General features: G+C 37.8%; 1 protein-coding gene across 4 annotated transcripts in view; it reads right to left on the minus strand.

The window, feature by feature from the left end:
- Nucleotides 1–220: 220 nt before the first annotated feature.
- IGF1 (insulin like growth factor 1) overlaps nt 221–12,496 on the minus strand; it is an 82,855-nt gene continuing 70,579 nt past the window's right edge. For 3 of the 4 annotated variants that reach the window (XM_005572040.5, XM_005572039.5, XM_005572041.5), the window contains one exon: nt 221–6,948. In XM_005572040.5, coding sequence (XP_005572097.1) covers nt 6,889–6,948 — 60 coding nt within the window. In that variant the 3' untranslated portion in view covers nt 221–6,888. The remainder of the gene's footprint in view (nt 6,949–12,496) is intronic. The other variant, XM_074007637.1, reaches the window with a different exon arrangement.

Genomic DNA, 12,496 nt, shown 5'->3' on the forward strand with positions numbered 1-12,496 from the left:
ATCTCTTACATAGCTTTTGCAAGTCCTTTGAAACATATTTACTTTTAAATAGAATCTGTAAATTCTATGAGATATCTTCGTTTTTGTGTATGATTAGTTTTATTTTTCTGGGTATGTTTTCATGTTTAATTGTTGCAATGACCTTAATAAAAATGCTATATAACAGTAGAATTCTTAAGGAATGACACATTACACCAACATTATCCAAAAGAACTAATTAATCAAACATGACTAATTTTAATGTAATTACTAAAGAAAGATATACCATTTTATTATGACACTCTAGCCATACATTTTCAAAATATGCTTATTAAACAGTAAATGTAAGATAATGATTCAATTAGTTACATTTTTAGAAGTCATTAGGATTGATATTCCTCTGCCATAAGTGAATTGAGTAATAATTTCAAATACAATCAGAATTAATTTAATAAAAAATATGCTTTTCAACTAAGACAGATATAATGAATGGCCAGTCATTATTTTCTGGTTTCAAAGTAGCAGGGGAAATTAATTCAGTGTCTGTAAGTTTATTTATCACACTTGGCCTATAAGTGTGATAAAAATACATGAGGCAAAATACATGATGTAATCCCAATTCTCATAGTTCATTAACTCTTTTACCAAAAAGAGATCTGACATGGTATTTGGGGCCTTTATGTAAACTGAATATAAGCTGCATGATATTTGAAAGGTTTTGATATTTCGAAGAGACATTTTCATGATACACAGACACAGATAAAAGATGTAAGTAGACAGCTTGAGGTTTCAGAGTCCCTCCTGTGGTGTGTTTAGCAGCGGGTACAAGATAAATATCCAAACAAAATCAGATTAAGGGATTAACGGAAGTGACTTTGCTATGAGTTGGTGAGTGGGGTCAATGGGTGGCTTGAAAGGGATTTTAGAGCTCTGTTTTTATTTTTCCTACTTTACATCAGTGCATTTTGGGCAAAATAAAATGAGTAATGCTTACTTTTAGGCCTTAGTAATATTTAAAAAAAGGCAGATTCTAAGGATTGTGGAAGGTCATGTTTTTGAAAGTGACAGCTAATTCAGCTTAGGTAATTCAACTCAGAGTTTCTCAGGAGAAACTCTATCTCCATCTTAACTCATATTTCAGTTGGGCAGTAACATTTGGTTTTGTGTCCTCTCTTTTTTTTTTTAAATTTTAAAAAAGCTTGGATTTTTTTCCCCTTGAAAGACCCCTATCAAAGATAGTTGAAGAATGAGGAGAGAAGGACCATGTTTACGATCAATGTAATCATACGTTAAGAGGGAACACATGGGCAGGGCGTGGTGGCTCACGCCTGTAATCCCAGCACTTTGGGAGGCTGAGGTGGGCAAATCACAAGGTCAGGAGTTCAAGACCAACCTGGCCAACATGGTGAAACCCCGTCTCTACTAAAAATACAAAAAATTAGCTGGACATGGTGGTGGGTGCCTGTAATCCCAGCTACTCGAGAGGCTAAAGCAGGAGAATCGCTTGAACTCAGGAGACAGAGGTTGCAGTGACCGGAGATCGTGCCACTGCACTCCAGCCTGGGGGACAGTATGAGACTCCATCTCAAAAAAAAAAAAAAAAAAAAAAAAAAAAAAGAGGGAACACGTGAAATATATGTTTTCAATGAGGTTCCTTTAATTCTAGAGTTTCAGCTTGGTCAGCCCTCTATAAAATTCTGAGGAAGATACTAAAATAATGACTGGGTTGGGATGGGGGCAGAATAAAGACAGCTTCAAAAATCCCCTGGGCCTCTGTCTTATCTGTGAGAGGTTTCTTTAAAAAACAAAAGCATTGTTCCAGATAGGGATTGATTATTTAAATTGATATCTTTATCCTGTACCATATGCACTTAAAGCTTCTGACAGTCTTCTTTCTTTTTTAAATAGAAATTACACAAAGAAAAGATATCTATGTATCACTTTCTAATACCTAACAGGAAGGTCTTATAAAATATTAAAATAGCAATAAGCAAATATGTACTACAGGATTAAACACTAGCATTGAAAACAAAACAAAATCCAAAACCAAGAATCAACAACATTTTCCTTTTGTTGCTGCCCCCCTACCAGATCTGGACTTTATGATCTTTGCAAGGGAGGGGCATAAAGTTTCACAATTCTTCTAATTTAAAATAAATGATGCCATTGCATAAATCAGATTTATCTATTGAAAATATTGGTGGAAAGCCCATGTGATCTGAATGGAAAGATTCTTTCTTATGAGGAGAGTCAAACAGGTTCTGCTCTAATAAATTAGCACAATCTTTTAAGATTAAAAATAGTAAAACATTTTAAATAGTCTGATTACAGCTTCAACAAGTCAAACATACATTTCTATCTAGCCTATAGTTTTAAAGAGTCTATGTGGGTTTAACTTATTATTCCTCATTCCAATATAAAAAAAGAAGAAAAGAACCAAGTCATTTTGAGTATTAAGAAATTCATAAAGACTGTATAAAAAAAAAAAACAAAAACAAAAACAAGAAACAAAAAATTCTTCACAGATTGTTAGCCATCTCTTTCAACGATTTCTCATAAATTCTTTCTTTATCAGTAGATAACCCCCATCTCATAAGGAAATACTTTCCAACATTTCCCAAATGAGATCAGTGACTGCTTTTCATGAGAGCTACTGCTCTTTGAGATGTCTGGGTGAAGGGAGAATATCTTCTATAAACCAGTAAATGCCAAAAAATACCGAAGGGGATTTGGCAGAAGCTATTTTTTTTTTTTTACAGGTAAATCTATGTATTTTTTTCTCTTTGTTCTTATTTTCTCCACTTGCTGAGTATCTGTTTTAGAGCAGAGAGCACAAAAATCAATAAGGAACTTACTTATCTTTTAAGTTCTTCTATTTGGCCGTAAGATCTTTTTTCCCACATTTATTCTCCATGCTCTTGATCAACTTCAGAAGATTGGATAATATATTGCTAATTTTGCTAAGTTTGAGAGCCAACAAAACAATGGAGCCTTCTAACTTTAAAAAATTTCCATCTCCTGCCCCTGCACCCCCAAATTCACAATTTGGTGAACAGTACACTACTTGTGAGTGATAAAAAGTTGAAAGGTGGTGGTGGCTAGATAGACCTAATGCTATTTTATTAAGCCATCTATCTATAGAATTGTTGTTTTTATACTTTAAAAAAATATGTCTATGCTTTCTTTTTTTTCTTTTTTTCTTTTTTTTTTTTTTAGTCAAGTACTTTCTTAAAGAAACAATAGCACCACATTGGCATAGCTGGCCAAACAATAAATGGGAAAGCAAAATGTGCTACATCTTTTATTCTAAGCCTTCTCCCAAGTGCATAAAATAGTAACAGAAACCCTGGAGCCATAGAGCATGAAATGGTTTCATCTACACAAAGATTGATGTTCCAAGGACAGGAAGGATTCTCAAGGGAAGACAGGCTTTTGTTTGTTTGTTTTTTAATAAAATTTCCAAGGAAGTGATTTCTTTTCAGTATCCCATTGGATCCTTAGGGTGAACGTGTGTGTGTGTCTGTGTGTGTATGTCTGTATCTGCGTCTGTGTCTGTGTATGTAGGGTGGGTGTTGAGAGATTTTCATATCCCTAGAAGAGTGGATTCTGATGCGGCGCTGCATTAACTTTTCAGGGGAACCACCTCATCTTAAAAAGTTCAAATAATACTTTGATACTATTTGGGGAAGAGAGAACAGAAATTTGACCTAAGTATCGAGGATGGTCAATTAAATTGGAAATAAGCCTATGAGTTGAAAGCTCATTCCTACCAATGTTTACCATTCTTTTACAAATATCTTGAAATGGCCTCATTCAAGAATTATAAAGCAATCTAATTCTGAAGCAAAGCTTGTAAAATGTTGGGTTATGATATTTTGTTTGCTCCTTTCTATGAAATCCGAGTCATTCTGCTGGAGTATATGGTAATCGACTGACTTCCAGGGTTTGCATCAATTTGTCTTCTAGTGTTAATTCATTAAAAAATAAAATAGTGAATTGGTATAATGAGTTATTTTCAATTTATTTATGATCCAGTTGGGGAGGATTATGTGTTGGAAAAAGTTAAGAAAGATAATATGGCAATGCATCTTTCAGCTTTTCTCCTTGGGGGATTTTTGACTGTGGATAGAATTAAGTGAAGGAAATAAGTCATAGACAGTCTCAGAATTATCACATCTAACTATGACAGAAAACACGTAAGTCTGCAGAAGTCTGCCTATAAAGTTTTGTTGAGAGGGAATACTTTTAAAAGGTACACACTGGGGACAAGAAATAAAAAGAAGTGCCATCTTGGGAAGAGGAGTCCAGTATCTTATTCCACAGAACCTGTATGTCTGGAAAACAGGTAGAGGGCAAAAATGATGTATAGTTTCTTTTACATCTGTCCATAGTGATTGGAATATTGCTAAGCATGCTTGAGGTGCTCAATTCAAATAATGTTAGACTGAGAGTTAAAATACTTGTTGACTGAACAGGAGTGCTGGCTCCACTAAATGCGGCCTTCTTTTTGCAGATATTCAGAGATCCAGGGAGTCTTTTTTTTCCTGGCCTCTGATCCTTGAGGTGACCCAGTGGGAGAAAAACTGAAGATGTTCTTTTTGTTTTTCATATAGACTTTCCAAGAATGTAAAATATACAATTTGCATGAAATAATTAAGCCTGGGTACTTTTAACCAAAAAGTCCTAAGGTGAATAAAAAGATCTGAATGTTGGATAACTCATTGTTCTAATGAGAAAATCTTGATCTACAGATGGGGATCATTTTCTAGGCTATGATGGACTAGTACACTAACCAGTGGACTTTCTTGATACCAATTTTCAGCTGAATGGATAAAACACATTCACAGAGAGCTAGGGGCTACCCTTCTAAACAGGCATGGGAAATTTCTTGTTTTGATGGAAGTTTTTGCCTTTCAATTGGCAACTCTAGTCAAGCAAGTTTTAACACAATTTTTAAAAAATGTATATACAGCTAAGAATAAGAGTAAAGTTTTTTTAAAGAAGATAACTTTGTGACTTTTTATTAGATATTATTTTAATATTTCAAATTTGGGGTCATTTTCCTTATATTGCCTAGAAAAGAAGGAAGTATCATGTTTTTCAAAATGAATAGAATATTATTTATAGTATTAAACAAGGTTTTACTAGATATATAGTAACTGCATAGAAGAGTCAGTGAGTGCTAACAAATAGAGTAATTAACTCCCCTTTCACTGGTAGAAATCTCTTTGTTTTTCTCCTTTTTTCTTTTCCTTTCTCTCTTTTCACTTATCTTTGTATTCATAAAACCAAATGCAGAATTCAAAATCAAATTGAAAATCACATGCTTCTCACATATTTTAAAAAGTGTTTTAAAAGAGATTGAGCTGTTAGCTTTTAACAACTAGTTAGTTGGCCAGTTATTTGGATAGTTTCACTGACAAGAACTGAGATGTCAGGAGCATTCAATTCACCAATCTCTAGCTATGCTATGAATGGGTTATTTATAGAATTCCTTGCATCTCAGCAACTCAAGCACCCTGATGTTGCACGCTTACAGCAACCCAGGGTAAAAAAAATCTGAATCTTTATCTTTTTAAACCTTATACCACCCCTTTGAGGTAGGTAGATGACATATTGCCCCCATTTTGCAGATGAGGAAACTGAGGCACAGAGAGGTGAAGTGACTTGCCCAAGGTCACACAGTGGTGAGTCCATGACACAGCTGGCAGATGTTTGTTTCTTCAGTGAGAAAAAGAAACCAGGACTGCTAAAATTCCTAGCCTTCTGCTTTTTCCATTCCACAGTTTCCTCTCTGGACTTGCCAGTCCAATTTGCATCAGTGGACTTTTGTGTCTGAAGTTCCTCTTGGAAGGCATAATTATGGGGACTTTGCCTTCTTTCCCAAATGGATGGCGTTTTCAGTACCCTTCCCCTTGTGTCATCTTTGGCTCCAGGCTTCCCCTATTGTTTTGCTTTCACCTATTACCGTTTTGGCCAGACTCTTTCATATAACAAACTACAAAATAGCACCATTATACTAAAAAACAGAGTTTTACATACTGTTTGATATATCCTGTATAATTGATATGCTAAATTTACATAGTGCTCTATATGGAAAAAATAAAAAGAGGAAAGTTACTAATTAGGTTGCACATTAACTCATCATTTGAAGGAACTGTTTTGAGTTGAAGAAACTTTCTATGTTTAAAATATATGCCTGAAAATGATTGGCCTCAAAGTTGCAACTATTTGCATTATTCTTTTTTGTAAGCATGATGTGGAAAAATAAAGCTTTGTGTCTAAAATAAAATGCATCCAACTTATATTTGGTACAAATGCCACAGATGGAATCTTGTGGGTTAGAAATTGGTGTGCTTCTTGACGACTTGCTGCTGCTTTTGAGGAGGCCAAATTCGGCAAATATAAAGGTTATGAAGGGAGGTGGTGGGTATAGACTAACAAGATTATCAGACACTGTAAAACAAACAGCCCGTGTTGTGTAGAAAGAAGTGCAAATAAGGAAACAATTCATAAACCACTTAGACAAGGTTGCTGAATGAATGGCTCCAGCAGCCAAGATTCAGAGAGGAATTTAGTGCAACTGGATCTATACAACACCCATGCATTTGTGGCTCTTGAGAGGCAGGGACTAAGATATATATATATATATATTTTCTTTTCTATAGAACATTATTGATAAAGGATCAACAGCAATCTACCAACTCCAGGACCATTTTTGCAAGGTGCAAATCACTCCTAAAGACAATATTGGAATGTTTACTTGTGTATTTCATTGGGGGAAACGCCCATCTTTTAAATGTTATCAAACTTATTTTTTGGTAGGTGTTCCAAAGTTTAACAGGTAACTCGTGCAGAGCAAAGGATCCTGCGGTGGCATGTCACTCTTCACTCCTCAGGAGGGTCTTCCTACATTCTGTAGTTCTTGTTTCCTGCACTCCCTCTACTTGCGTTCTTCAAATGTACTTCCTATAAATAAGGAAGAAAAAGTGACATTAACTCCATGAAGTTTTATGTAACCATCTATTTCTAACACTGGGTTTCAACCTTCCGTATCATACGCCTTACCAGTTGAGCTAATAGAGAGCTTGAACCTTGGTTTTCCTGAGAAGGGCATATATAGGTGGACAGGCCCTTAGTACTTTTGCCAAATCTCACTCAGTGACCTTTATGTACCCCTGGTGGCGTGAATACCACAGGCAGCTTTATAATCACACAAAGATGAGATTTGATTCATCTGCTTCTATCACAGATTCATTGATTAAAAGGAGATCCTGAAAAATCCAGCCCTCTGGCCTCTAGATCCTTTCCTAGGAAGAAAAAAAATCAATCACATTCTGGGTTCATCCTCTGTTGTTTTATTGCAGTTTGTTCTGTTTTAATTTTTGTAAAAAAGAGATATTTATTTTTCATTGTTTTTCTTGTTTTCCTCTAGAGCAAGGCAGAGTTTTAGAAATCGAAGATTAGGAAATCTTATAATTTTAAGTCTGTAAAATCACAGACATACTGGGCTGAGCTCAACTCATAGCTCTTCTATTTTCTAGCTATGTAAACTTGTACGAGTGGCAATCTCTTGTGTTTCAGTTTCTTCATCCATAAACTAGGGTAACAATAATATCTACCTTATAGGATCAAAGATTAAATTTTATATATATATACACACACATACATACATACACTCACAATAGACCTGGAACATGGTAAGCACTACATAAGTATTAGCTGCTGTTATTATTATTAACTCATTTTTCCTCTTCTTAGTATTGTCACCTTTATTGGAAAGTAACCGTGCCAAGACTAAAAGTCCTGGGTTCCTAATTTGGTGTTACCATTCACTGATCAACAAGCAATGATGTTATCTTAAGGATATTGAGGTTTTTTTTTCTTGAACAGGGTCTCTCTCTGTTGCCCAGGCTGGAGTGCTATGGTGCCATCTCAGCTCACTGCAACCTCTGCCTTCCAGGCTTACACAATCCTCCTGCCTCAGCCTCCTGAGTAGCTGCGACCACAGGTACATGCCACCATGCCTTGATAATTTTTTTTTTTTTTTTTTGTAGACATGGGGTTTTGCTATATTGCCCAGGCTGGTCTTCAACTAGTGGACTCAGGTGATCCACCCGGCCTTGGTCTCCCAAAGTGCTGGCATTCCAGGCATGAGCCACTATACCCGGCCTGGATATTGAGTTTTGTTTAGAATAGAAGCCCTGTGAGAGCAGAGATGTGTCTGTCTGTTCACTGTTATAGTCCCAGTATCTAGAACAGTGTCCAGGTTATTGCAGGTACTCAATAAATATCTGTAAAATGAGTGAAATGAATGAATGTGTATGAGGGACCCCCTCGTGATGTGTAGAACTAAGTCATTATATTATAATACTTTTCCTGTAGTTATTATTTTATCCTTGAATGTATTTAAATTGCAAAGTATGTAGACAGGAGTTTTGAAATAAAATCAAAGAGGAACTGGCACTTATATGCATAAACCTGAGGTACATCTTTTTTTTGGTTTTACCTCTAGGCAGAGAGCCCTCTACAGAAGGATGTAACGGATAATTATTGGTATAGAATGAGGTTCATAACCAGAAACAAAAGTTCTCTCCATGATACCTGGAATCTTCAAACTGTTCCTTCTGGCTAAGGTGATGAACACCCACACAGTCACAACATTGTGAGGAGCTAAAGCACATTTGAGATTACTCAGACCTGAGACCTGGAGAAGGTGAGAGGTTTTAATATGAAGGCTGGGGAAAAAGATCAACTGCCACCCCTTGGAAATAATGCCTATTGGCCAAGGTTCACAGGGATCTGGCAGTTTTTCTTACACATGTTTTCCAGTTCTACTTGGAACATTAGAGTTATCACCAAGTCCTTCATGAAAGGTAGTTAGCATTGTATGAGTTGATGGTCAACATCTTGTACTGACTGAGTAGAAGTAAGATGGCATTATTGTGTAAAAACATTCAAATAGCTCAGTGACCACTGCAAAAAGGAAAAAAAAGCTGGTAGAAAGAAACTGGGCATTTGCATAGAATAACTTGAAATGCCATCTGTTTTAAATCCTGGCACTTTCCCTCAAATATCACAAAAGGCCACTTAAGATATATTTGTTATGGTGCAAAGCATCTACTGCTAAGCTCCCGGTAAACTTGTGTTTTTCTTTTGTTTTTGTTTTTGTTTTGAGTTGGAGTCTCGCTCTGTTACCCAGGCTGGAGTGCAATGGTGCGTTCTCAGTTCACTGCAACCTCTGCCCCCTGGGTTCAAGCGATTCTCCTGCCTCAGCCTCCCTAGTAGCTGGGATTACAGGTGCCTGCCACCATGCCCAGTTAATTTTTGTACTTTTTAGTAGAGATGGGGTTTTATCATATTGGCCATGTTGGTCTCAAACTCCTGACCTTGTGATCCACCTGTTTTGGCCTCCCAAAGTGCTGGGATTACAGGTGTGAGCTAAACTTGTGTTTTTAATCTTACATTGGGTTCTGCTTTCCTTTTTTTTTCTTTTTTTTTTTTTTTTTGAGTTGGAGTCTCACTCTGTCACCCAGGCTGCAGTGCAGTGATGCGATCTAGGCTCACAGTAACCTCTGCCTCCCGGTTCAAGTGATTCTCATGCCTCAGCCTCCCAAGTAGCTGGGATTACAGGTGAGTGCCATCATGCCCAGCTAATTTTTTTTATTTTTAGTAGAGACGGGGTTTTGCCGTGTTGGCCAGGCTGGTCTTGAACTCCTGACCTCAGGTGATCTGCCTGCCTCAGCCTCCTGAAGTGCTGGGATTACAGGTGTAAGCCACCATGACTGGCCGTGTTCTGCTTTCTTATAGGAGTTCTTTAGAAAAATGAGAGAAGGACACATGGGGCCACAGAATAGCATCATTAACGTTCCCAAATTCCTTGAAACGTTTTTGTTCAATTCTCAATCAACACTGTTGATGGTCTGTAGCTCATCAAATCCCCAAAATAGATATTACTAAGGATGCCATCTCTCTGCCTAACTACTAACCAAATTAATTAACAGGCAGAGAAACACACTAATTTGAATTTTACCTTTTGTTTTTCTGTTTAAGAGACATACCAGCTCCAAATAAGAAGATCTTTAAGCATCTGCAATGCCCAAACTTAGAAAATATTCAGGAATGAAATGGGAACAAATTAAAAGAAAGCCTCATAAAGCATTTAATCTCCATTCTTCCTCTCAAGCCAAATTAATCCCAAATTTCTGCAAGAAAACATTAAGGCACCATCTATGCTTTACTCTTTAAATTAGTGGGGGGCTATAGCAAAAAGAATTGAGGTTAGATTGGCCAACCACATACATCTTACTTTTCGTATCCAATAGAGAGATTCTTTTTCTTTTCTCTCAAAGCACAAGGCATAAAGTGTAAAGTCTGAGCAGAGGGATCCCCTGGTCTGTTTCTTCTGGGTCTGTCTCAGCATCACAGCAAAGCCAGGGGCTGAGACTCACTTGAGTGAAGCAGATGCTGTGCCAAGTAGCATGGTTCCCATGCACACACGTGCACGGTGGAGGCCATTCAAACCAGCTGGGTTGTCGTCTGGTTTGCATTTGGCTCTCTTCCCAGGCTGTCACATGTGACTTCTTTGTTGCAGACAATGACAGTGACAAAACAAAAGCACTCAGGCACTTGGTCTCAGTTGCATCTGTTGCTTTGCTCATTGTCTTAACTTAATTACGCTGGCCACCCTTGACAATGGGCGGCAAGTGGAGGCATGTTAGAAGCAGCCGTCATCATCGGAGCTGGCACCCACCTTCGGTGCACTTCTTGAAGGGTTATGAAACTGTCCCACATTCAGTCAAGCAAAAACTTTTCACTTCAACAGCTTGTCCAAGACAAACAAACCAGCTGAAACTGTTTCTAGTATGCAAGTAGACAGATTTTTAAAAGGAAAACAGTAGTGAGTAAATACTGTTTCCTATTGACACCGACGAAGGTAAGACTATTAAGAAAACGTTGATCCTCCAGCTCACTGGGGTTGGTTAAAGATGTTTACCCTTCAGAAGGAAAGGTTAACCAACTCATTAGGAAATAAGTTTGTGGAGGGTTTAATTTGTGATATATATGATTACCTATTATGTACAGACACACATATTTAGGGCGCTAGAAAAGGCCCTGAAGAGGCCATTCACCTTCTCCCATTATCTCTTGGTTCTTATCCTAGCTCCAAGCTTTCCTTTGGAAACCTATCCACAGACTTTTCAGATAAGATCACTGTGCCAAGTGTGGTGGCTCACACCTGTAATCCCAGCACTTTGGGAGGCTGAGATGGGCAGATCACTTGAGGTCAGGAGTTCGAGACCAGCCTGGCCAACATGGTGAAACCCCGTCTCTCCTAAAAATACAAAAAATTAGCCTGGTGTGATGGCGTGTGCCTGTAGCTTCAGCTACTAGGGAGGCTGAGGCAGGAGAATTGCTTGAATCCGGGAGGCGGAGGTTGCAATGAGCTGAGATTGTGACACTGCATTCCAGCCTTGGCGACAGAGTGAAACTCTGTCTCCAAAAAAAAAAGATCACTGAGGACTAATAACAGTGGCAATAATAATAATGTTGCTTAACATTTGCAGAGGCTTTACAGTTTACAATATAACATCACTGAATCCTGACAATCACCATGTGAGGTGATGCGGTGTTATTCCTGTCAGTCCCATGTACAAGCTGAGGCTCGCTAAGATTTAGTAATATGCTTGAGGTCACAGAGGAACAAACTGATAGACCAAGGGCTAAGATAATAACAGTTCCCATTACTTGAACATTTGTTATGTGCTGGGGATTGTGGTATGTACGTAAATTACGTATATTTTCTTTTTTCCTATAGTTCTCTCAGGGATAAGTACTACTGTCTTGACTGTTTTATCTTTAAGGAATCTGAAACCTAGGGTAAACAACTTGCCTAATTTCTTATGATGGAGATGTAATAGTGGTTGGAATTTGGACCTATTCCTTCTGATTCTGGAGCTCACCAGTTAACCACTCCGCTAAACTGCCTCCCCAAGAGGTAAAAAATATCTAGTGCTTTCAAGTCCAGATCTCTTTCCAATAGCAATAGTTGATAATATCATGAGCTGCCCCTGCTCCCAGATGGGGGAAGATGCTGGTTTAGAGGGCAAGGCCGTGCCATGGGCCAGAAGACTCAACGAGGAGGGGGAGTATTACCACAAGCTGGGACCCATTTGTAATGGTATTTATAGAAGTCTAGGAGCACAGTATTCAATTAGCAAAAGCAAACTCCCTGGATATTATAACCCCTTTTTTTCTTCCCCACCCCACCCGCTGCCCCCCACCTGCCCCCCAGCTATCTTTATGAGATTTTGCCTGACAGATAGAATCTAAAAGGATAAAAATAGGCTCTTTAAACTTCAGGGAGGAAGCAGTGATGTTTTCAGTAGACTATGTTTCCATCTCCACCCACTCCAAACAAGTTAAGTATTGTATGACATGAAGTCTAGGAAAAGCCTGGCACTCTATAAAAAATACTGGGAAAATTCTGTCCAGCATGGAATATCAGCAGCTTATT

The sequence above is a fragment of the Macaca fascicularis genome, chromosome 11 (genome assembly GCF_037993035.2).
Source record: "Macaca fascicularis isolate 582-1 chromosome 11, T2T-MFA8v1.1".
NCBI lineage: Eukaryota > Metazoa > Chordata > Mammalia > Primates > Cercopithecidae > Macaca > Macaca fascicularis.